We start from the raw sequence: 26,020 nt of genomic DNA on the forward strand, positions 1-26,020 counted from the left end.
TATTTATTTGCCTCCTGTAGTTAGAAGTGTAGTAGAGAGTTTTGTTTGAAGAGCTGATTATGTAACTAGATGGATAGACTATAGACAAAGGGACAAGAAAATACTGTACTGATTTGAAAGAACCCAGTTTACAGAAACTTACATAAAAGTTTCTTTCATGACTGGTATATTTATTGCTCTCAGAAAGGTTAAACTACTTTATTTAAAAGTATCCATGCAAGACAAATACCCAGAGGCTATGCCTGATTTTGCAAAGTGGTATGAAGATTTGGTGGTTATTGGGTTAATTTTATGTGTAGACTGTCCAACCAGATAGTTGTTTAGTTATAAACACCCAGAATCAATATTTATGTCACTGTACACAGCCCTGCCCTAGATTTAAATTCAGATAGGACTCTTAAAATAATTCTTTGATAATTCAGGACCCATACCAGATTTAGTTATTGCATATTGGCTGCAGTAGGGATTATATTAACCAGACACTTGCCAAATGCCTCTTCATTTAGAGCAAAGAACACACAAACACAGCCTTAGGCTGAGTTTAGGTTTCACAGAAGGCCTGAGGATAGTGATTAGAAAGCTAATTTCCTAGCATAAATCGCTTTGTAGGCACACAGTCAACAATTTTTATTTGTATCCTTATTCTTTTGTAAAAAGATAGTAGCCATTGTTTGCATCTGTATGCAGTTTCTTGTAGAGCTAGTCCATTATTTCATCTACTAGGTAACAAATTTGGGAGTCTCGGGTTTATTAAGAGTTTTCTACATGTTCCGATATCTATCATAAGAATTAATCAACTTGGGAATTAGCAACTCTGACTTATTTTCCTCACACCTGCCTGGAAAAGAATTCCCTTCTGTTGAGTTAGCAGAAAGGAAGACAGTTGGTCCTGGGATATCCAGGAAGATGACTTGAGTAAGTATATGTACAGCTGTGTTTGACCAGGAGTCTGAGATTTCTCCCTCTATCTCAAGGCTTTGTAAGCACTCAGTAAATGCTACTTGGCTGATTTCTAAGACCTGCTCCGCCCTTGACTTCATTTATGACCTTGCCAATTTTCTAAACCTCTTTGCCTCTCTAATCAATAAATTCTGCTGGCTTATTTTTGCCATACAAGGATTTTTTAAAACTTATCCCTCTAAACCATCCAGTATGGAAAAAAATAGTCACAGAGTCCACAAGACGATTTAGAAATGCTACATGTATTTGAAATGCTTACTGAGAATCCTGCCACAGACCAATCAGCAAACAAGTTTTAATTAGGATTTGGCATCATGAAAAGAGCTTGAGGGGTTTTTGTATATGGATGGAATATGCAAATCTGCTAAAAAAGAATAGAGAAAATTTATGTTTTTTCTGTCCTCTGTATTGATCATTCAAGCCCAATATGTTCTCTGGTATTTTGTTTAGGACAAGACTAGATTTTTCCTTCTTTTCTAAAGGTGTTGTTGCATGGACTCTGGACTCTCTTTAATGAGACCCATGACTTTAAAAAGACCAAAAAAGGTCACTTTTTATTTTAAAGGCTAACCTAAAATAAAAGCAATGGTTAATTCAGTGGCAAAATTCAAGTGTCAATGAACAGAAATACTCTCTTGGACACCAAGGTGATGTGCCCATACTACTCAAGTTAGCAGGCTGCACAACATGTAACATACCAAGGATTCCTTAGGCATCTTTTCATCACTGGAATACACATCAGTCCTGTTCTCAGAATTCATCAGTGACTTCCTGTCTGCTTCACAGTCTTCTAAAGAAATCTCTCTTTAACTCTAAAGGTCCTCTGTTGTTCTCTATCACTCACCTCTACCCCTTGCCTACCTCATCTTCTATTTTTCATCCAATTTTCTATGGTCTTCAAACACTAGCTTCCTCATGATTTCCCTCATCACACACACACACACACACACACACACACACACACACACACACACACGGCCCCTAAGACACAGTCTTTTTTTTTTTTTTTTTTTAACCCTTAACTTCTGTGTATTGACTTATAGGTGGAAGAGTGGTAAGGGTAGGCAATGGGGGTCAAGTGACTTGCCCAGGGTCACACAGCTGGGAAGTGTCTGAGGCCAGATTTGAACCTAGGACCTCCCGTCTCTAGGCCTGGCTCTCAATCCACTGAGCTACCCAGCTGCCCCCAAGACACAGTCTTTTCTTATCTCCTTTTCCTTTTCACAAGAGGAATCTTACTCCTATCACTTAACCTTGCTGCTGTCCCTGCCCCTTTGTACCCATATGACTGTCGAGGTCCAGTCACTTCCCACAAGTCAAATCTTCCTACTCAACCACTCCATAAAAAATGTCTAAACATTTGTTTCTCTAATTTCCTTACAGTCCCTAAAACAGGCCTTTACTCTCTTCAGCTCCCCTTGAACATAATTACCACTCCCTTACTAATTAACTCCATCCAACCCAATCACTATCTAAATGATACCCTATAACCTCTGCAGTGTGTATGCTTGTCTGGGCTGGCTTGTTTGAAGCAAGCTTCTGTGAATGCAAGCAAAGCTATCCTATATTTGCAAGTAAAGACAATCTAGCATGTGATGATTACACTGAAGAGAGGGCATGGTACAAAGGGCTGATATATTGCTTTGGTGTGACAGCTAGACTTGGGCACTCTGATACCATATTTATGGTTACATGGATAAAATTTTCACCCAGCACTGGTTATGCCAAGGGAATAGATGTTGTTGTTGATGATGATGATGTTGTTGTTAATGATGATGATGATGATGATGATGTTGTTGTTGTTGTTGTTGATGGTGATGATGATGTTGTTGTTGTTGTTGTTACCTGTGATTTGATTGGCATTATTCTGTCTAGCAATTCAGATAGAAAACCTGACTATAACTGACAGCCTTCTAGAGAGAATTTCCTCCAGCCCTGCAAAGTGCAATGATGACCAACCAGTCATGAGTAAAGTGTCAGAAGTTGGACTTGAATTTTTCATTGTCAATGTAAGATTCATTAGAATCTTAGATCTAGAGCTAGAATATGTCTCTAGGTCAGATAGATTTCATTCTATCCCCTTAATTTATAGATCAGTAAACTGAGTCCTGTGGCAGCTAGATGGCACAGTGGATAAAACCCAGGGCCAGGGTTCAGGAAGGGTCATCTTCCTGACTTCAAATCTGACTTCAGACACTTACTAGCTATGGGACCCTGAGCAAGGCACTTAAATTTGCTTGCCTTAGTTTCCTCAACTGTAAAATGAGCTGGAGAAGGAAATGGCAAACCACCCCAGTATCTTTGCTAAGAAAACCCCAAATAGAACTATGCCCAAAAGATTGTCTGCCCTTTGATCCAGCTATACCATTGCTGGGTTTGTACCCCAAAGAGATCATAGGGAAAAATACATGTACAAAACTATTTATAGCCCCGCTCTTTGTGGTGGCAAAACTGGAAAACAAGGTCATACCTGTCATTTGGGGAACGGCTGAACAAATTGTGGTATATGCTGGTGATGGAATTCTTTGTGCTCAAAGGAATAATAAACTGGAAGAATTCCATGTGAACTGGAATGACCTCAGGAATTGATGCAGTAAAAGGAGCAGAACCAGGAGAACATTATACACAGAGACTGATACACTGTGGTAAAATTAAATGTAATGGACTTCTGTACTAGCTGCAATGTAATGACCCAGGATAATTCTGAGGGACTTATGAGAAAGAAAACCAGCCACATTCAGAGGAAGAACTACAGGAGTGGAAACACAGAAGAAAAACAACTGCTTGAACACATGGGTTGTTGATACAGACATGATTTGGATGTAGACTCTTAATGACCACCCTAGAACAATTATCAATAATATGGAAATAGGTCTTGATCAATGACACATGAAGAAACCAGTGGAAATGCTCAACAGCTACGGAGTGGGGGGGGGGGGAGTGAGTGTTGGGGGGGAAAGAGTAAGAACATGAATAATTTAACCATGGAAAAAATTTTTTTCTAAAAAATAAAATTAAAAAAAAAAAAGAAAAGAAAACTCCAAATAGGGTCACAAAGAGTTGGGCATAACACAAATGAGTGAACAACAGCAAACCCAGCAAACAACAGAGGCCCAGAGAAGTTAATTAATTTGCCTAAGGTCACAGAAATAGTAAGCCTCAGAGACAGGATTTAAAGCCAAACACTCTCTCTGGTGCCAATGACCTTACCACTCTACCACAGTGACTCTAAGGCTTGCTCTCTCTCCACTATGCCCCAGATTTTCCTAGAATTAGGAATCAAGACTCAAATATGAAACATAAGGATTTCACACCATTCATACATCTTTACGCCATTCCACCAGACTACACTATTACTATAGACTCATAGTAATGGGTTACTCTCATCGTAGCATCAGCAATCAAAGCATTTACTCCATGTAAAGCTCTATGCTGGGTAGGTACAGTGGAGGATACAGTTAAATTAAAAAAAGGATTGGCTAGAAATGCAATTAAGCAATTCAAGACCTGGAGTACCAATTACCCTGTAAATTGTGCAATCATACCCTGTCAGAAAGGAAAGTTCTCTAGAGTTTTGTTTTGCTTTTTTGCCTATAGTTGAAAAAATAGGAAGGGAGAGGGAGATTAAGGAATGGAAAAAAAATCATTGATTATAAAAGTCAATAAATTGAAGTGGAAAATGGGAGAGGTCAAGGCAGGAGACGGTTGGGAGGGAAGTTCAGTGTAGACTACAATCTTTATCCTATTTCAGCTAATTAGAGTGACGCAAATGTGAAGCATGAGATCTTGGTTCTTGGTTATCTATTTTTAGATAATTTTCAGTGTTAGAAAGAAATCTAAATAAATTGGCTTGAGATACCAGGCATTAGCACTGTGGCACCACTGTGCTAGAAACATATAGACTTAATTACCAGGACTATTTGCCAAGACAAACAGAACAGTGTCACTAGGACAAAATACTATATTTCCCTGATTCAAATGCTCAAGAGGAGCTGCCTGTATCCCAGGCAATGAATGACTACAAAGCATTTGGCCACGGAAAGAGAGAAAATGGAATGTTTGTACTTTGCCAACCCCAAACCCTCTTTCTTGTTTACCCTGTACATTCCAGAGACCCTCCCATGGTCGTTAAGGTATAGAGAGCATTCGTGAGAGTTGGGTACTTCTGTGGACTGTTTCACAGCTCCAAGGCCAAGCTGAACAGTCAGCCTGACCTGCTCTCAGATGTCCCAAATGATGGCTTCACTCCTCATCTGTCCAAAAGCATCCTTGTATTCTACATAAGTTTAGTTAGAGAATAACCAGAGAGTACTTCTGCTGGTGACACAGTAAAAGGAAAAAGGTTCTCTGAAACAGTATCAACCATGACTAGATAACATTGTGATGAGAATAGATGTGAATAAGAAAGAAAGAAATGTATTTTATTTCTGTGTGTGTGTGTGTGTTTTATTAGGATTTCACAATGCACAAGCTGAAGCAGATCCTCACAGTCATATTGCAAAAGCAGGATTTCTCTGAAAATATCTGGGACTTCCAGGCTTTAATTGTTACACAAAGGGCTTCTCATGTGGTATTTTGGTGGTTGTGCTTACCAGGAAGTCAAGAGCCAGATCATTGCTTTAAAGAATGAACGAGCAAATACGTGTAGGATGCATAGATGAAAAATGCCTCAGAAACTCCAGTAGGATCTAGTTTCCACTTGTGCTCTGACGTTGGTTTTTTCCACTAAGCATAATCTTGATTTGTTCCCACCTCCTCCTCTGCTACTGTGGTTTTTCATAGCTTTGGGGTATAGTGGAAAGAGCCCTGGTCTTGGAGACCAAAGATGGGAGTTTGAATTCTAGCTTTGACACTATTAATTGTGTGATACTGACCAAACCATTTCATTCTCCTGAGCCTCAATTTCCTTCTCTGCAAAAGGGAAGTGATAGTATTTACATTATCTACCCCATGGAGCTGTGGTGAGCCTTTATAAAACTCAAAGTACTATAAATTGTGAACTCTTATTATTATCTTCATGAGGATTTATGATACCTAGGATATGATTTGAATCAATCTATCAATTTATAGTATACCTGTCAGTGGCTCGAATGCTGGCTATAACCCATAATAACTGTATGAGCATGGGCTACTCAATTAATATGAGCTTCCATTTCCCCATTTGTAGAAGAAGGAAAATAATAGTTGTTCCTCCTGATACCAGGATTATTTTGTAAGTAAAGTCCTTTACAAGCCTTAAAGCTCACTATGAACATAGGTTATTCATTTTCTCTAATAATTTACTGACGTGTTTCGTTTTTACATTACAAACATTTACAGATTACTCCTACTCTATGAGATATCTCTTGTAACAAAGTAAAACAGTTAAGCAAAACTTGTAATACATGACCTTATCCGAAAGTACACACATTTTTAGCACATATTGCTGCATTTTTATTTTTTAAAAAGTAACAGAAATCTGCTTTCTCCCCTCTCTACTCCAACTTAATTGAAAAAAGAAAAGAAAAACAAATATCTTGTAATACGTATAGTCAAGCAAAATAAATTCCTTCGATGTCTGTATATGAAAATGCATTTGTCTCATTCTGCATTCTAAATCTATCCTCATTCTGTCAAGAATGGCATATTTCCTCCTTGGTCCACTGGAATCAGGATTGGTCGTTATATTGATCATGGTTCTTCCAGCTTTCAAATTTTTTCATTTTTATAATGTTGTTATTGAATCAATTGTTCTTCTGTCTCTGCTTATTTCATTCTTCATCAGTTTACCAAAGTCCTCAAAAGTTCATCTTTATCATATTGATGTTACCATATGTTGCTATTCTGGTTCTGCTCACTTCATTCTGTATCACTTTATGCAAACTTTTCCATGTCTTTTTTTGTTTTAAACTCTTGCCTTCTATCTTAGAGTCAATGCTGTGTATTGGTTCCAAGACAGAAGAGCAGTAAGGGCTAGGTAACTGGCGCAAAATGACTTGCCCAGGATCACACAGCTAGGAAGTGTTTGAAGTCAAATTTGAACCCAGGACCTCCCATGTCTAGGCCTGGCTCTCAATTCACTGAACCATCTGCATAAAAATCATCTCTTACCTTATTTCCTACAGCATGATAATGCTCCACCACATTCATATACCACAATTTATTTAGCCATTCCTCAGCTGATAAACATTCCATTCATTTTTCATTTTTGTGGTAGCCCAAAAATATTAGATACTTGCCTTGCCAGTTGCTGCAGCATTGTGAAAGTAATCACACAAATTATAGGGGGAAAATGTGTTATATACATAAAAGTTAACATCACAAATAAGTATTTGTCAGTTTTAAGTTTATTCATCTTTCCATGATCCATCAGTTTGGCAAAAATACCTCCCTTTAACATCTATACGATAATAGAGTCTTTATCTTCCATGTCAGGAATTTGGTGAGACTGATGGTATGGTGAAAAATGTGTCAGATTTGGGGTCAGAGGCTATGGGTTTGAATCTTGCTTCTAACACTTACTACCTAGGTAACTGTGGGTAAATTACTTAATCCCTCTGGACCTCACTTTTCTTACATGTAAAATGAAGAAATTCAATTTGAATTAGATTATCAAGAAGGTCCATTTCAGACCTAAATCTTCTCTCCTTTTTTCCCACCCATGCACTGAGTCTGCTCCCATCCCCTGAAGAACTGTTGCCACAACAATCACACCAAAGGATGAATGTGTCACCAAGGTCTCTTCCCTCTGTCCAGTAGTAGCATCTAGTGCAAAGCCCCCTTTATTATCGATTACCAGAAGCTTCCTGGTAAGAAGTCAGCTTTCAGAGTGTTCTATATCCACGGGGACATATCCAAGATCTTCCATAGAGCTTAGCTTCCATTAATGGCAGAATTACCAAGTCTGATTGTCAGGAAATGGGCCAAAGGAGCAGAGATAGAATGGCAGAGTTTGGTAAAAGCTTGATTTTCTCCTTCATCTGTAAAATGAACAGGCTCAAATTAGATAGTGTCAGGTCTTTTTAAAATGTACTTTGATGATAGATTCTGTTATGGTTCTTATTTCTTTTCCATTTTGCTTCATTTATGGAGTTAACTTGGATTATTATTTCCCAAAAAGAGGAGAGAAGAATATAAACATCTCATTAGACCTCTTCCCCTAAGTAGCCCCCATTTACTGTGAAGTTAGAATTTCTAGCCTTTGTGAATCCTCCCTAGACAGTGAATCATACAAAAGCCAAGAATGCCTTGGGAATCAATTTTGGCTCCCAATAAATGTCATCATGTTCACAGGGCAAAATATCCCTTTACACTACAGAGGCTTCCATCAGTACCAACCTTTTTCTCCCAAAGCCAAATCACAACCTACCAAGATTTATATATGGCAGTTGTATTTATGATTAGAACTCCCTTACCTTCACCATGACTTGTCATAAATTTTTCAAATTTAGCTGCTGATATCTAAGTCAGATTAAAATGTCTCAGATCTCAGTCAGCTTTCTGGTAGTTTGAATTTACAGCTACACTTGACAGATATTTTTGAATAGATTTGTCTTTCTAGGGATTGAGGCTGATTCTCTTGATGAACAGAAAAATGTTAGAGCTGATAGAGATAATAGTGTTAGAGCTGAAGGGAACTTTAGAGGCTGTCTAAGGACAAGTGAACCCCCTTACAAGTTGGAAGGGGCATTAAGTTTCATTTAATCCAAACTTCTTTTACAAAAAAGAAAACGGAAGACCAGAGGAGGCAAAGTGATTGGCCCAAGGTGGCAGATCTGGGAATGAGAGCCCAGGTTTCCCAAATGCTAGTTGGACACATCTTTCTCTGTGCCTTCCCTCCCACATGTGCATGGTGCATTTCTTTATTGCCAAAATAACCATCTTTGGAAATAAGTTTCTACATGAAAAGTTCTATTTGAAATATAAGAATTGTTTGGAACACCTGAAACCTCTAAGCAAGCATCAGGATTATGTTTCAGTTTTTCTCTTTTGAAACTTGGAGTAGTAATTCTGTTTTTTATAGCCTGTGGCAGCAGCAGCATCAAGCATCCTATCCTTACTAAGATCTTAATTATAGACGCAGCTTATTTCATTGCTGCAGGGAACTTGGTTGCTCTGAACTGCCCATGTTTTGGTGTGGCAGGTGTAATAATGATGATGTCATTTCATTTCAGGCCAAGGATTCTCATCTGTTTTCTTCTCCCTGAGGATTTTTTTTTCTTTTTTTTTTTTAATGGTACAATTCATGGCCCACAATTTCATGAGCTCATAGAAGTACTGTAATAATGATTATGCTTTCATTTTATAGGATTATAGATTTAGAGCTGGAAGGGGCCTTAAAGTCCAATCCCTTCATTTCAGAGATGAAGAGACAGGCCCAGAGTGCTTTGGGGCTTACCCAGTTACTCAGCTAGTGAGCAGCATTTCTAGGTTTCAAAACCCAGTTTTCGAACTCTGCATCTCTTTCTCAATTCTGTTCAACAAAAGCTCCTGAAGTTTGGTGCTGGACCCTAATGAGTCAAAGATAAAACAGGGTGCTGTCCCTGCCCTAAAGGAGTTTATAATCTAGTTGGGGGGCAAGGGCAAGAGAAAGATAAGATTAATGTAAGTTGCGTAAGTAAGTTGAAGTCCACCTAGAATGAAATGGCCTAAGATTCAAGGAAGGAAAGATCACTTATGGATTTGGAGGAGGGGAATTAGTTTAATAGGCATTTTTTAAACACCTGCTGTTGGGGAAATGGTTGAAAGAGGAAAGTCCTGGAAGGCTTCAGATTTTTTAAATCATTATTTTACTGGAAATTTTTATTTAAAAAAAAAAAAAAAAGACCCCCTTGGGAGATTTAACCTATTTTTTTTTACAAGTAAGTTGAGCTGAAAGTGTCAAGACCTAACTAAAAAGACACTTCCTCTTCATATACTAAACCCCAACTTCTTCATGTGAATAGCACAAAATACTAAGTAGTAGGTTGTCTCTGTTCCGATTGTAACTTCAGCCTATAAAGGTAACCTTTCCTTGCTGTTTGTGGGTTTCTCAGCGCAATATACAGATGTAGTATTTGAGACTGGCTCTTTAATAAAGTGATGTAATTAAAATCATATTAAATTAAATGTTACATAATATCTTTGTATAAATATACATGCATGTGCAATCCTGCCCATGTACCTACTCTTTGAACAATTTCTTTTTGAAGTTTTATCCCATTTTTCCGCCTACCTTTTCTCTCTTATTTTTAAGAAACAATGCTATGGCTCAGACTTTACTCCTTAGACACTGTAACATGCCTGATAATTGCTAAATTTATTTTACCTTCTCAGACAAGTATATGTTATCCCCAAATGGGACCCACATTTGAACTGGACAACTTGGATAGGACAATGGAAAGCAGAAATTTCAGGAAAGAAAAGTTTGGTTCAATGTGATGGAAATTATCCTTTCAATTAGAGCTGTCTAACAAATGGGACATTAAGGTAGTAAGTTCTCTGTCACTGGAAATCCTCAAGCAGAGGCTTGATTGCTTGTTCATAATATTGTAGAAAGGGGGCAGCTGGGTAGCTCAGTAAATTGAGAGCCAAGCCTAGGGACGGGAGGTCCTAGGTTCAAATCTGGCCTTAGACACTTCCCAGCTGTGTGACCCTGGGCAAGTCACTTGACCCCCATTGCCCACCCTTACCACTCTTCCACCTATGAGCCAATACACAGAAGGTAAGGGTAAAAAAAAAATAATAATAATATTGTAGAAAGATGTCATCACTGGGCAGAGTATAGGACTTCATGACTTCAAAGTTCCCATTCCAGCTAAACTAAATACAGATGAGATCTACAAAGACAATCATTAAAATAAATGACTTTCAAACTCTGAAAGGTCAGTAGTGACCTCAGAGTGGTAGTAGTAAACCTTAGGAGAGGATGGATGGGGGGGGATCTCAACATATTCAAGCCTCTGTGACCTGGTCACTTATCCAGCTACCATATTGGTTGCTACTACTTACATGTGTTGGGTTTTACTCAATTGCATATAGGCAAAGTATGCCTTGTTCTAGTGGATTAGAACCCATTACTCCTCTCCAAATTAATCCAAGCTCTCCTGCCTGGGTATCTGGGTGCTACACTGGCCTATCAAGATAGACAGATGGAATTGCTCTAGTGCCATTCAATAATTTTGGCTGTTTTGCACCTCTTTAGCATTTACCTGTTTTCTAATCCTTCACCATCATAAGGTTTCTCTAAGATTTCTCTTGGCACAAAACCATGATAGCAAATTGTGAGTATCCCATTTTTTGGCTCCCTTTCTAATATTTGGATGCCTTAAAGTAGGCCATAGGTTAACTACTGTTACCTTCCTGATCTTAATTCCAGGCAAAATAGTGCTCATAGGAAGAAAAACATGGAAAGATATTTGATATATGAATCTGTCATTCTCTTCTTTCTTCACTGTTTCTCTGTGCCTTTCTATGCCTCTCTCTGTTTCTCTATTTGTGTATCTGTCTCTCTCTCTCTCATTGGCATTCAGTTTTACTCTTCAAAATTGAGCCCAAAATTAAACACGAGATTATCTCAAGTGAGAGAATTCTTTCAACTGATGTAGTGATGCAAATTAAGTTATTATTTAGAAGAAAAAACAAACCATCTATTTTGTTTTGTTTTGTCAAAAAGGTTAGTAATGCTTCCAGGTCTAGCTTTCTTTTTCTAGCTAGTGACAGAATCTTTTCAGCATATGCACTTTTCCATTTTTCCTCAATTATAAGCCAAAAAGTCAAATAACTTTGAGTAGACTTCATTCTGAGTATAGGAGAGGTTTAAAGCTTGATTTTTTTCATTTAAAAAAATTTTTACACATATTTTTCCTATTTCATGTAAAAATAATGTTAAAATTTGTTTTAAAAAATTTTGATTTTCAAATTCTTTCCTTCCCTCCCCTCTTCCATCCTTGATAGATATGCAAAACATATTTCCATATCAGCTATTTTAAAAGAAAACACACAAAAAAGAAGAAAAAAACAAGGAAAACAAAGAAAGTCAAATATGTTTCAATCTGCATTCATAGCATGATTTGTAAAAGACATTTTATAAACTCCATAACTCAATGGTTGTACCTATGACACTATGTATCATAGGCACTAATATCTAAAAGGAGAAAAGTCCCATTTGAAATTTTACAACATACCCAACTTTATTTGAAGACTTTTAGGTAAGGAGAACTCACTGCTTCCCATTCCACCTTGGGGTAGCATTACTTATTAGGAAATTGCTTCTTACATTAGTCAAGTTTTTCTTCTTAATAGCTTCTACCCAAAGGCCAGTAACTTGGGGTCATCTTCAAACTCGCCATTCTGACTCACTTCACGTACCCATGCTATTGCCAAATCTTGTTGTCTCTGCCTTTCCCACATGCTTCTTCTTCTCTACTCAGACAGTCACCACAATTTCAGGCCCTTATCACCTCTCCCCTGGGCTATTGCTATAGCCTTCTGACCAACCCTCCTCTCCAAGTCTCTCCCCATTATAATGCCTATTCCATTTAGCTTTCAGGGTGATTTTCTCAAGCCATAGGTTTGCCCAAGTTGTCTCCCTACCTGATGAGCTTTTGGTGGCTATTATCGCCAGGGTCAAAGAGAAACTCCTCTATTTGACTCGTAAAGCTCTACCCAACTTGGTCCCTTTCTAGCTCTAACAGTCTTGGTAGATAAGCCTACCTGCCAAAAAAAGTGTATTATTTCTCTCCTGCTTGGCTTTATGGACTGGCTCCACTAGCCTTCTTGCTATTTTTTTTTTAAACTCTTACCTTCTGTCTTGGAGTCAATACCATGTATTGACTCCAAGGCAGAAGAGTGGTAAGGGTAGGCAATGGGGGTCAAGTGACTTGCCCAGGGTCACACAACTGGGAAGTGTCTGAGGTCAGATTTGAATCTAGGACCTCCTGTCTCTAGGCCTGGCTCTCAATCCATTGAGCTACCCAGCTGCCCCCTCTTGCTATTTCTTTAAAAGGATGCTCTTTTCTCCTATCTCTGTACCTGTGCGCTGGCTTTGCCCAGTGCTTAAATGTCTGTCACCTCATCTTTTGTCTTCCTTGTCATCCTTGAACTCAGCTCAATTCCCACCTTCTTCAGGAGGCCTTTTCTGGTTCCCACTTTGTCCTTTCCATACATGCCACTCCACTCTGACCTCTTTGAGATTACCTTCTGTCTACTCTGTATATGTGTGTGTGTGGACACATACATATATGTATATATAAATATATATCCCTGGAGTTTGATTTTTATCATGAAATACAAAGCATGTTTAATAATTATAATCAAATATTAATTTCTAAACAATTAGGATATAAATACATCACATTTCTTATCTAAAAAAAAAAAGTTGGGAAACCTGGGTTAGAATCTTGGCTCTAATACTCACTGGCTTTGTGATCTTAGACAAGTCATTTAATCTCTTAGAGCCTTGGTTCCCCTATTTGTAAAATGGGAATAATCATCCTCAACAGACCTGCCTTGCAGGGTTTTTGAGTAAAGCCTTTTATGAACCTTTGACATAAATGGAGTTGTAGTTGCCATTATAGTCATCAGATAATAATTTTATCTGCTTTTTACCAACCTCAAGGAGACAAATAATTCAAAGACTATGACTTTGAATTTGAAAAGACCTAAAATGAAAAAAATGCATGCTTCAACTCATTACCTACCATATGATAATACTTTTTCTTCTTGAAATTACCCAGCACTCCTTTTTTCAGAGGTAATGATTAAGAACAAAAATGAAAAAGAAATGCAGCAAAAAGAGCTTCGAGCTCTCATAACTATTCTTTAGCAAAGAACAAAATTGCACTTTCTTCTGTCATGTGTTGTGTCCAGACATTGACTCTAGAGTAAAGTCAAGCATCAGCCACTTCCTGATTTCTCTAGCAATTGCATTTTCCTTCTCGAGTGTCCTTTTAGATTGGATATGCTTGTTGAATGTTGTATGAATGAATGAATGAATGAATGAGGGGATGGAGGGAGGGGTATTTGTCTTTACCCCTCTATCCTACTTAGTCTAAACCCCATTTTCCTAACTTGGGGTTGGGTATAAGGAAGTCAAGGAATGTGCCAGCACTTGAAGCCTTGGCAAGGATTCCTGGGTTGTAAAAATAGACCAAAAATAGGAAGAGGAAGAGGCCTCGTCACAAAGCCTGGTCACTGGTGATGCTATCAGTATGTGGCTACAGCTGATGTGGGGAGAGGCTTTACTCCTTTGTTTCTCAGCTCCTTAGAAAAGGTAGCCCATATGATCATGGAAATTACAAATCACACCTTTCCTTGCTTGGAAGAACACATGAATCTCATGGCCGGGGACCTCTAAACTCCCTGAATTTTGATACCTAGGTAGAAAAGGACGGAAAAAAAAAAAACCACTGTTATCACATGACCCAGGGTTATAGTTCCCTATGAGGAGCAAGCATTGCCCTGGTTCCCTAAGAGAGGCAGACTCTTCCTCCTCCCCTCTGGTAGCTTGGGAACCAGGAAAACAGAAGAATCCAAACATCTCCCTGGTGCAGATTGCTGCTCTGAAGAAAGGGGAGTGAGCTCTTAAAGGGACTATTGTATGTAATCTCTGAGTTGGCTAGCCCTTTTTATTTTTATATTTTTGCCTTCCTGTTTGCTCAGTGATTGTATACACTTAGGGCGGTCTTCTTACGTCATTCTCAGTTTATTTTATTAGGAAGGGGTGGACACTTTCCTGTCTGACCTCCCTGCATTTCGCCTTTCTCCAGTTTTATGACCTTTGGGACCTTCTTTTTTTCACAATGGCTCAGTTATCTCATTATTACCACTGAGTTCCCTGCCCAGACTAGTTATCTGTGTAAAGAATGGGGGAAAACACTTTTAATTTTCTCTAGCCTAATACTTAAAACAAATTCTTCACTGAATCCAGCTGAAAACAAAATCTCCCTATCTCTTCTGTGCTAGAAAATTAGACTGAAGGATCAGAACCTTAAGGATTATTTCCCAAACCTGATGACCTGCTTTGCTGACTTTAGCTTTTGTTCTGAAATATCTTTAAATCTCAAAGGTTGAGATCACACATTAAAGGTGATTTTTATGAGCACATAATACTCTATCATAATGATACCTCCACTTCTGTGCCTCATATCCAGCTCTTATAAGTTCTGCTAAACTGAAAAGGTGCCTAAAGCATGGCTTAGATCAGGGGTCGGCAACCTTTTTGGCCATGAGAGCCATAAATGCCACATTTTTTAAAATGTAATTTCGTGAGAGCCGTACAGTGCTCACAGTGCGCTCCTGTAAGAGCGCCTGAAAAAAAATTGACTTTATGGCTCCTGCAGAAAGAGCCATATCTGGCCCTCAAAAGAGCCTGATATGGCTCGAGAGCCATATGTTGCAGACCCTAGATGATGGCCTAGATGATGGACTAAAGACCAGTCTCAGTAAGTTCGGAAAGGTTTACCATCAGGTTTGGCCAGAGTGATCAGTTTGGGGGGGGAAAGCAAATCTTGAAGACTTTCACCAAGGCTGAGTCAGAGAAAGGAAAAAACACTGAACTGATACATTCTTCAAATATCTAAATGGTTATAGGTAGTAACATTAGAGTTAATCATTTGATGGAAACATTTTTGAAATTCAGGCAGACAACAAGCATTTATTAGACACTTACTTTTTGCCAGGCACTGTACTAAGCAATGGGAATATAAATAAAAGCAGACAGTCTCTGCCCTCAAGAAGCTTACATTCTAAAGGGAAGATAATATATCAAAGAAAGCTGAGAGGGCAGGGAGAAGGGAAACAAACATACCCAGTGGAGAAAGGGAAAGCCAGGAAATGGTAGAGAAAGTTTAGAAGGCATCCAGGACAGAAATGGGATGTAACCAGCCTGGGATGTCTATATGGAGATTTTGAGAAAAGTCATCTAATCTAATCACAGGAAGAGGTTTCAGGGTCACTTCCTATGGGTGAATTTTAAGGGCTAAAAGTGAGTTTAACAGGATGAAGTTTAGGGGGTTATGGTAGAATAAATCAGAAGTGTAGTCTGGAGAAGAATGAATCTAGGAAAGGGAACTGAGTGGTCTTGTGATCTCAGACAAGACATTTAACTTCTCAGAGCCTCAGTTTCCTCAAATGTAAAATGGAGATAATCATCCAGGCAGATGTTTCTTTAGAAAATGCATTGTCATCTCTCCATCCTCTACTGTTCTCAGAACTTGATCAATGAGAGATACTTTGACCATACTCATTCTGTCTGTCATTTGACTGATTCATTCCGACTTGTATCACAGTTATTTTGGATACATCTTTCTTCCTCCCTACAAGATCATAAACTTCTTTTTTTTTTCCTTAATAATTTTTAGTTTTTAGAAAAGTTAACATGGTTACATGATTCATACTCTTACTTTCCCCTTCACCCCCTCACTTCCCCCCCCCATAGCCGATGCGCATTTCCACTGGTTTTAATGTGTGTCATTGAAGATCATAAACTTCTTGAGAACAATAATTGTCATTTTATCAGTCTTTGTCTCTCTAATGCCTAACACCATGCTTTGTACCTCACGGGCAGCCAGGAATTCATCAACCTAGAGACAGCTGGAAGAGAACTTTGAGGTCATCTAATCCTTTGACTCATGAAGAGACTGACACCTAATAATGTGAAAGTGTTCTGCCCAAGGCCCAATGTCAGCAAATAGAACTAGAATGAGAATTTTAATACATGTTTATTGAATTGAATTGTGGCCATATTTGAAAGAACCTAAACTGATTCATGGCTCTTCAAGGACAAGTCACCCAGCTGCCTACTTGGAATCCTCTCTGATTTTAGAGTTTTAGATCAGCATCTACTGGCCTTTTCCTTCTGTTGCCTAAATTCTGGTCACCTCTCTTTCCTGAACTAATGATAGAACCGGATATAGAATTACTATTGTCCTCTTATCTCATATTTATTTATTTATTGTGTTTCTTGGCCTTCCCAGTTCTAGAGATAAATCCTCTCCTTTAGGAGAACGTGCTTGAATAGAGAAGCCACCATTCCCAGATTGCTTTGAGATGCTTAGATTACCAACTTCTGGCAAGAGTAGAATCATACCTTTAAACTACAGAGGATAGTACAAGAGAATGAACTCTGGCTTAGCATTCTTTAACCTCTTCCTGAAACTTGAAGTGAAGATAATTTCTTATATGCTACTTTGGATTTTCTGAAGAAATTAATTTCGTTGTGAACTCCCTTATTGGTTGGTTTTTTTTTTTTTGCTTTTTAAGCATTTTAAAATTTTTTTCAGATTACATGTCTATATAATTTTTAATATTCATTTTCTGACATTTTTAAGTCCATGTTCTCTTTCTCCTCCCTTCCCAAATTGGCAGGTATTATAATAATGGTTGAACATGTGTTATTATATAGTACATATTTACATGTTTGTTATTGTGAAAGAAGACACATATTGTTTATGCTAGATAAAAATTCATGGAAGAAGTAAAGTGAAGAATGTATGCTTCAATCTGCATTCAGACTCTATCAGTTCTTTCTAAGGGGGCGAATAACCTTTTTCATCATGAGTCCCTTGGAGTTGTCCTGAATCCTTGCATTGCTGATAATAACTAAAGTCATTCACAGTTGAATATTGGCCATTATTATTGCTAAATATGTATAATGTTCTCCTATTCTGCTCGCTTCTCTTTTCATCACTTAATATGAGTCTTTTCAGGATTTTTTTAACCGTCCTATTCATCATTTCTTATGGCACAATAATATCCTATTACAATCATATACCACAACTTGTCCAGCCATTCCCCAACTGATGGACATCCCTTCCTTCTCCACTTCTTTGCCACCACAAAAAGAGCTGCTATAAATATTTTTCTATAAGTAGATCCTTTTTCCCTATCTTTGATCTTTGGGATATAGACCGAGTAGTGGTATTGCTAAGGAAAAGGACATGTACAGTTTTATGGCCCTATAGGAGTATGGTAAAGTCACTTATTGGCACAGGACTCTTCTAATCTCCAATTATATAACACGCAGCCTTCCCTAGTTACTGAAGGAATAAACTATATGACCCTGAGAAAGGTCTCTTTTCTAGGCCTCAATTTCCTTATCTTCAATATCAAAGAGGCTAGGATTTAACTACAATCTTCTCCCCATCTCTTAGGGGTCCTTGAATGTCATCAGTATATGTCACTTTCCTTGTCAGGGTTTATGTGATAAGTCATTGCTTGTAATAGGACTCAGAGATTTTAAGAAATAAACTGTGTGTAGCTGAATTCCAGTGGTGGGTGAGAGATCTCAGGGGTAGCGGAATGGATATTGTAAGCCAGTCAGAATGGGACGCATAGCTAGAGGCTACTAGAAAGGGAGAGAGTAGAGTAGGGCACCTAAGCAGAATCCCAAGACACTGTGTGTTGCTGTGGCATCCTGGTATTCCAAGAGATCTTGGGATCAAAGATTCAGATTTGGAAGACACTATCTGTCTAATCCTCCCATTTTACCAGATAAAGAAACCGAGACCTAGATGAGTAAAATGATATATCCGAAGTCATACAAAAGGTCACAACAGCAATAATAAATAACATGCATATAGCACTTGTTATTGTGCCAAGCACTGTGCTAAAAACTCTTAATTATATTATTTGATTCTAATAACAACTCTAGGAGGTAGCCTCATTTTACATATAAGGAAACTGAGGCAATAGAGGTTAAGTGACTTGCATGGAGTCACAGAGCTAGTATTTACTGAGGCTGTATTTGAATCCAAGTCTTCCTAACTCCAGTCCCAGCATTTTATCCATTGCTCACCCAGCTGCCTCATAAGTTTGAAGCTGGCTCTACTAGTAACTAGAGGTATGATTCTTGGGCAAGTCTCTTCCTCTGTCTGGGGACTATGTCTGCATCTATAAAATTAGGTTAGTGTTTGCACTGTTTTTGTGAGGGTCAAAGAAGATTTGTTTGTGAAACATGCTTTGAACCATAAAGCATTCTGTGAAAGGAAACTGTTATGAATGTTGAATAACTTGGAAACTTTTGTTTATTATGTAGGTCATTATTAGAACTATATTATATAATGACATTATTTCATAGTGGCGTCCTAGCCAGATGGAACCCTAGTAGGTCTCGAAGTCAGTAAGAGCCAGACCGTTTGTTTTAGTTAACATCAACCAAATTCTTGAGGCCGAAAGACTCCTAGCACCAATATAGGAAGTTGGACTGATTGCAGCGGAATCTACACTCAGTGGAGCAAAGAGAAGTCCCAGATTTAGAAAGTTGAACAACCCTGTGTTCTGAACTTTGCGCCCTCCCACTCCACCCTCACAAAACCAAAATAAAATGAAGGGAAATGGACAAAGGGGACCTTTCAGTGGGAGGTCTTAGATGGTTTGGGCTTTGGGGTTTGGTTTTATCAGTGTCATCCCATCCTGCTCATTGCCTTTCAGAATTGGTTTGAGGAGCCTTGGACATTTCCATCTCCTTGCCTTTGCTCAATTCCTGCCCCTAACCTCTGAGGCTCAGCTCAAATAGAGGTCTTTCCTGATCACTCCTCTGTTCCCCGTTGCCTACCTTCTGCCACAGCACATGGGTTCTACGTGTTGTGTGACCTTTGTAATAGGTATAGGCTTTAGAAGTAGAAAAGCAGATTTTTGCAGACAGACTAAGGGGGAAAGCGTTGGCTGCCAGCCAGGGACATTCTAAATAGAATGAAGTGAAAAAACTGTTTTGCCTATATCTATTACACCTTGGACAAATCATTTATCCTCACTGGGCCCCAGTTTCTTCATCTATAAAATTATGATGATCTCTGAGGTTTCTACTGGTCTTAAATCCATGATCCCATGATTCCTGGGATGGTCAGCTATGTTTGAACTAGAGCAACCATCATGGTCACCAATAATAATTAAAATACACAGTATAGGGGGCAGCTAAGTGGCTCAATTGATAGATTGCCACAGCTAGAGCTGGGAGGACACCTGGGTTCAAATCTGGCTTCAGACTCTTCCTAACTGCGTGGCTCTGAGCAAGTCACTTAACCACCATTGCCTAGCCCTTATTGATCTTCTGCTTTGGAACCAATACTTAGTATCAATTCTAAGAAAGAAGATAAGGGTTTGGGGGGGCAACTGGGTAGTTTAGAGGATTGAGAGTTACGCCTAGAGTTGGGAGGTCCTAGGTTCAAATCTGGCCTCAGACACTTCCCAGCTGTGTGACCCTGGGCAAGTCACTTGACCCCCATTGCCCACCCTTACCACTCTTCCGCCTAGGAGCCAATTCACAGAAGTTAAGGGTTTAAAAAAAATTTTAAAAATTAAAAAAAAGAAGAGTTTTAAAAGGCACATAAATAAAAATTTTAAATACCCAGTATAGTATATATTGGCAAAAGTGGCTAATAGATAATAATAATAACATTTATATAGCACTTACTATGTGCTAAGCACTATGTTAAGTGCTTTATAATTACTATCTCATTTGATTCTCATAACAACCCTGGGTGGGAGGTGCTATTATCATCATTTTACAGCTGAAAAAACTGAAGAGTATGCCCAGGGTCATACAATTAGTAAATATCTGAAGTGGGATTTGAATTCAGGTCTTTCTGACTCCAAGCCCAGCACTCTGTGCCACATAGGTGTTTTATAGATATAGATTGTGTGTGTGTGTGTATATGTACATATATATACATATTTGTATGTATATATATTTATATATGTCATTTATGGGTATATATTGTCATTGTGGGTATATATATTTATCATTGTGTATGAATATATTGTGTATATGTATGTATATATATGCATATATATATAAATTATATTAAGCATTACTTGGTTCTCTGGTCTATGGCATTTGCTGTGGAACAATACCTGGATTTTCCTTAGTAACTAACGTTCAGTGATGGCCACCGGCATTATCCCCTGACACGTCTGTTCTTCTTTAACTGAGAATATTCATCAGTGTGTGAATAGGTGTCACGCTGTTGCTGAGGTCCCTGGTGCTAACAGCCCCATCAGGCATCCCTCTCTAAATACTCATCTCTGCAGGCACAGGGGAGCACTGCTGTGAAATAATGGACAACCAATTAGGATAACTCACCCGATGGTGCCTCGGTTAGCATTGACAATGGGAATGGCAGAGTATTTTGCTACGAAGCCGCATTTGAGGCAGGTCCAGGACGCAAAAGCATTCACATGCTGTTTACCAGGTGGTGAGAAGGTTACTGGGACAGAGACAATAAACCACCAAGAATGACTTTCACATGGGAATTTCTATCTGCCTCTAATCGCTCATGGTTCAGTGCTTCATTTAGTTCCATTGAATTGACCCAACTCTACAACACATTTCTTTTATTTATTCTGAGCTGCGCTGTTGTCTGTGGCCTTCCTACTGTCTTGGGTTTCTCCCCTTTCTCCTCCCTTTAAAGCCAATAGAATGGCCTGGTTCTTATCCCTGAGCCCTAGAAGGACTGGAAAGCGGCTCTATTACTTGTGATTCCATCTCTGGTGCTTCACAATTGTTGAATACTTTAGGAGAGGAGATCAGAAATGGGGTATGTGTGAGGCGGAACTCTTAGGGCCACGTGTTTTGAAATCAAAGGACCATAGTCCCATCTTGGGCAGTTAATGATAAGCAATTCCTTTTTGCATATCCATCACAGTATGTCCAAGAAGTTAGGGAGGAAGAAAGAAGAGGAGGAGGTAGGTGCTCTGCTCTCGGGATTTTTCTTAAATAAGAATTTAATTATCTCCATCATTTTCTCCTTGTATAGCCTCTAACTTAACATTCCCTCTCAGAGTCATTGTAGAGAGTAATTGAAGTTTTCACATAAAACAGAATCACTTCACTATTCCTTAAATTCCCTTCGCAGCTCACATTGAGGCAGCTACTTGGTCTAATGCATAGATGGGACCCTTATCTTAGAGTCAGTAAGATCCAGATTCCATTTCTGTGGCAGGTGTTTATTAGCCTTGTAATCCTGAAGGAATCACTCTGTCTGCCTCAATTTCCTCATCCTTTAAATGGGGATAAAAATAGCACCTACTTCAGATTAAATAACTCAGATCAATAGCTCTATAAAGTATAAAGTCCTATAGTAGTTAGTAGTGGTAGTCATAGTAATGATGGTGGTGATGGTGGTGGTAGCAGTAATAGTAGTGATGATGGTGGTAGTGGTAGTATTAATACCAGTAATACTAGTAGTAGTGATGGTGGTGGTAGTGATGATGGTGGTGGTAGTAGTAGTAGTAGTAAGTAGTGATAGTAGTAGTAGTAGTAAGTTAGTAGGAGGAGGAGGAGGAGGAGGAGGAGTAGGAGTAGGAGGAGTATTTCACATCAGAGGCTTATTTGGTTTCTCATAACTAGGGCCATTCAGCCTCATTCTTGGTACCACCAAAGTATCCAAGGATCTGACTCTTTCTTTTCTGGATCCAGATAACTCCATGATTAGGAGCACCACAAAGGGCATCAGGACTTGAGTTGTGCATGGTAACCCTCACTTGGAGAGGACCCCCTTCACTTAGACACCATTCACATTCCAAACCAGAATCAGCACAGAGCACTGAAGAAGCTTCTGTAACTGGGCCAAAGAAAAAAAGGAAAAAAGAAAAAAAAAAGGTTGGGATAGAACAACTGCAAAGGGTAAAAATGATGAGATATTCTATTAAAATTACACACGGGGAATTCCAGTGAAAAGAGTGCCAGATTTGCAGTCAAATGGGCTGCCTCTGCAACTCTGCTCTCTGTGTGACCTTGGGATGAATCATTTAACCTCCCTCTAAAAAGGATAAGGAGTCAAAAAAAATTAAATTAAAAAGAAAGGGTGAGGGGAAGGGGAAGCTGGATGACACGACTGGTGAAGTCCCATTTAGCTCTTCATATATCATTCCAAAAAGTATGCTTATGAACAATAATGCAGTCAGAAAACTCACTAATTTGGGGTGGCTTCCAACCCAATTTTATCCAATAAGTATTTATTTAAGGTATATTTTAAGGGGCAGCTAGGTACTCAGTGGTTAAAGAGTTAGGCCTGGAGACAGGAGGTCCTGGGTTCAATTTGGCCCCAGATATTTCCTAGCTGTGTGATCCTGGGCAAGTTACTTAATCCCAATTGCTTGGAACCAATATTTAGTATCAATTCTAAGACAGAAAGTAAAGGTTAAAAAAAAAAAAAAAAAGATAAAGGCCAGCTAGGTAGTATGATAGCCAGGCCTAGAGTCAAGAGGTCCCAGGTTCTAATCCGGCCTCAAATACTTCCCAGCTATGTGACCCTGGGCAAACCCCTTAACCCCAATTGTCTAGCCCTTGCAGCAATACAGTCTTAAGATATATATTAAGACAGAAGGTAGGGATTTTTAAAAGCATATTATGTATAAAACTAAAAATCATTTCTGCCCTTGAAAAGCTGAAGTTCTATACTTCTGTAATTGAAGGGGAAAGCGAATCAATAGCCCTTTTTCCAATCAATAGTCGTCATACAATGATATTAATTACATCCAAATATTTTAGCTGAAGTACTCAAAATATTACTTTTAGTTTTCAAATGCATGCAATAAATATATGACTGACTTCCTTGTGTACCGGGAAGTAGGCAGGCATGTGTAATGGCTGCCAGCATACTGGGAAACATCACAGGAGCCAAGAAATGAAATGTTTGGAGCCTTTGAAAGAGTTCCAAGAATGTCAGCACAAAGTTCCTGCCTACTTTCTGTTGAATGCCCACTGTGGCTGTCTGTACTGAATGTGCCAGACAAGCCATCATACAGAGAGAGAGAGCAAGTGTTTATTGGTTCAATGAAAGGAGAAGCCACAGTTCTTCCAAGCATCAATGGAGAGATTCAAGAACTGGGCAAAAGAGAAAAAAAAAAGGCAGAAGGGCTACTTCACTCTAGCAGGATAGGTAAGAGCAGGAATCAGGAGGAAAAATCCTGTTCCCTAAAGCATGACATGATAAAAAGAACATGGGACTTGGAATCAGAGGCTTCAACATTCAAATTCTAGTTCTATTTACTGCTCTGCTATTTGGGCAAGTGACTTAGCCTCTCTAGGCCTGTTTCTTTATCTGTAAAATGAGTGACTTGGATATTATATCCTCTTAAGGCCTCTTCCAATTCTCCATCTATTACCCTTTGTTATATGAAATGACCTCCATAAACCAGTGAAGATTAGGCAGCCAAGGAGTAAGATAGAGGGCTGGTTCTGGAGTCAGATAAGTTCCAATCCAACTTCAGACACTTACTAGCTATGTGGCCCTTGAGCAAGGCACTTACTCTCTGTCTGCCTCAGTTTCTTTCTCATTTGAAAGGAGTACACTAATACTCCCAGGGTGGTTGTGCGGATAAAATGAGATATTTGTAAAGTACTTTGCAAACCTTAAAGTGCTTACAAAGGCTAGTTATTGTTATTATTGGGTACATAGCCATACAGTACTTAATTCTTGATTATCTCTAAGTAAATTATCTATTTTGTGGATTGTCTGTGGCTCCGTAAATGTCTTCAAAAACCTTGAAAAGGAAAGCCAATTGGTATAGCTCAAGACCTCAGGGTGGTAAGGCATTTGAATAATTGTGTATGGATCATTGCAGCTCAACACCTTAAAGAAATTATATTTGCATTATCTGTTGCTTTAGATTATCTGTGCCACTTCTGCCCTCTAAGAACTGGCCATACAGTCCATCCAATAACAATCTAAGGCTTTTTTTCTTGACCAATTTTAAGAAAGAAGAAAGTGTTTCACAGTATAGTCTACCATATTTCACCGAAGTCCTATTCCATTGTCTCATTCTGGTATGGAGGTAATGTTGGGATGTCAGAATTGCCAGCTGAATGAATACAAACTCTGGCAGGTCCTGGCTACCAGGCTAAAGAAATCTTTGATTATAGACTCAGCAAAGGGTTGTGTGTAGCCATCGAGGACCAGCCGAGCTAAGCAGAAGAGGCTTCTCACTATAAGACTGATCACTGGGTGGTGAATGAATTTATACAGTGACATCTCAACTAAGACATGATGGGATTGCGATTAGTGTTATTGAAGAAAGAACCCATACCAATGAAAGAGAGGTCCTTTATAGTATGGGAATCAGTGTAACCTACTTGTCCAAGAATCATCCAGTTTTTTGAGCTCTGGCAAAGAGGCAGGCAAAAGGGTATTATGGGGACAATCACTCTTTGTGTGACTGTCTATTATTTATATTATCTGTTGTTCAAACACTTCTTTCTAGGAAGGCACCCCTTCCACGAGTAAATGGGCTTCAAATGTCAAAAGAATGAAGGCTCTGTTATAACATATTTATTTTTGTCTTCTCTCCTTTCCTTCCTTCCTTCCTTATTAGAATCTTATGGCAAGAGCTTTGTATGACAATGTTCCTGAGTGTGCAGAAGAGTTGGCATTCCGCAAAGGAGATATATTGACTGTGATTGAGCAGAATACTGGTGGGCTGGAAGGATGGTGGCTCTGCTCATTACACGGACGGCAAGGCATCGTTCCAGGCAACCGTGTGAAGCTTCTGATTGGCCCACTGCAGGAGAGTTCCTCCGGTCAGGACCAGCCCTCTTCTGGACTAATGCACCAGAATTTTGGCCCGCAGAAAGTCTATCAAGTACCACACTCACAGGCTTCATCTCGGGATGCTGTCTACCAAGTACCACCATCCTATCAGAATCAGGGAATTTACCAAGTACCTACGGGCCATGGTGCTGTCGAGCAAGATGTATACCAGGTGCCACCATCAGTCCAGAGAAGCATTGGTGGGACCAATGGTTCCCATTTAAGTAAAAAGGTGAGTACATTCCTCTCCCATTATCTACATCTGTATCATGGAACTTGAGAATTTAATACCATAGAGGCAATAACCAATCCAGAATTGTATAAAGAAGGAAACTGTGAGTAAATTAAGTGAACACTAAATAGTATACTTGTCAGATCTCTGGGAAAGGAAAGATTTTAAAACCAAGCAAGAGTTAGAAAAAATTACAAAATGTAAAATAAATAATTTTGAATATATTAAATTAAAAAGGTTTTGTACAAACAAAAACAATGCAACCAAAATCAGAAGGGAAACAACAAACTGGGAAAAAATCTTTATAACAAAAAATTCTGACAGAGGTCTAATTGCTCAA

General features: G+C 38.8%; 1 protein-coding gene across 1 annotated transcript in view; it reads left to right on the top strand.

The window, feature by feature from the left end:
* NEDD9 (neural precursor cell expressed, developmentally down-regulated 9) overlaps positions 1-26,020 on the top strand; it is a 61,281-nt gene that overhangs the window by 2,226 nt on the left and 33,035 nt on the right. Inside the window, exon 2 of the mRNA XM_044667717.1 lies at positions 25,234-25,680. Coding sequence (XP_044523652.1) covers positions 25,234-25,680 — 447 coding nt within the window. The remainder of the gene's footprint in view (positions 1-25,233; positions 25,681-26,020) is intronic.

This window comes from Gracilinanus agilis, chromosome 1, assembly GCF_016433145.1.
Source record: "Gracilinanus agilis isolate LMUSP501 chromosome 1, AgileGrace, whole genome shotgun sequence".
Taxonomy (NCBI): Eukaryota; Metazoa; Chordata; class Mammalia; order Didelphimorphia; family Didelphidae; genus Gracilinanus; species Gracilinanus agilis.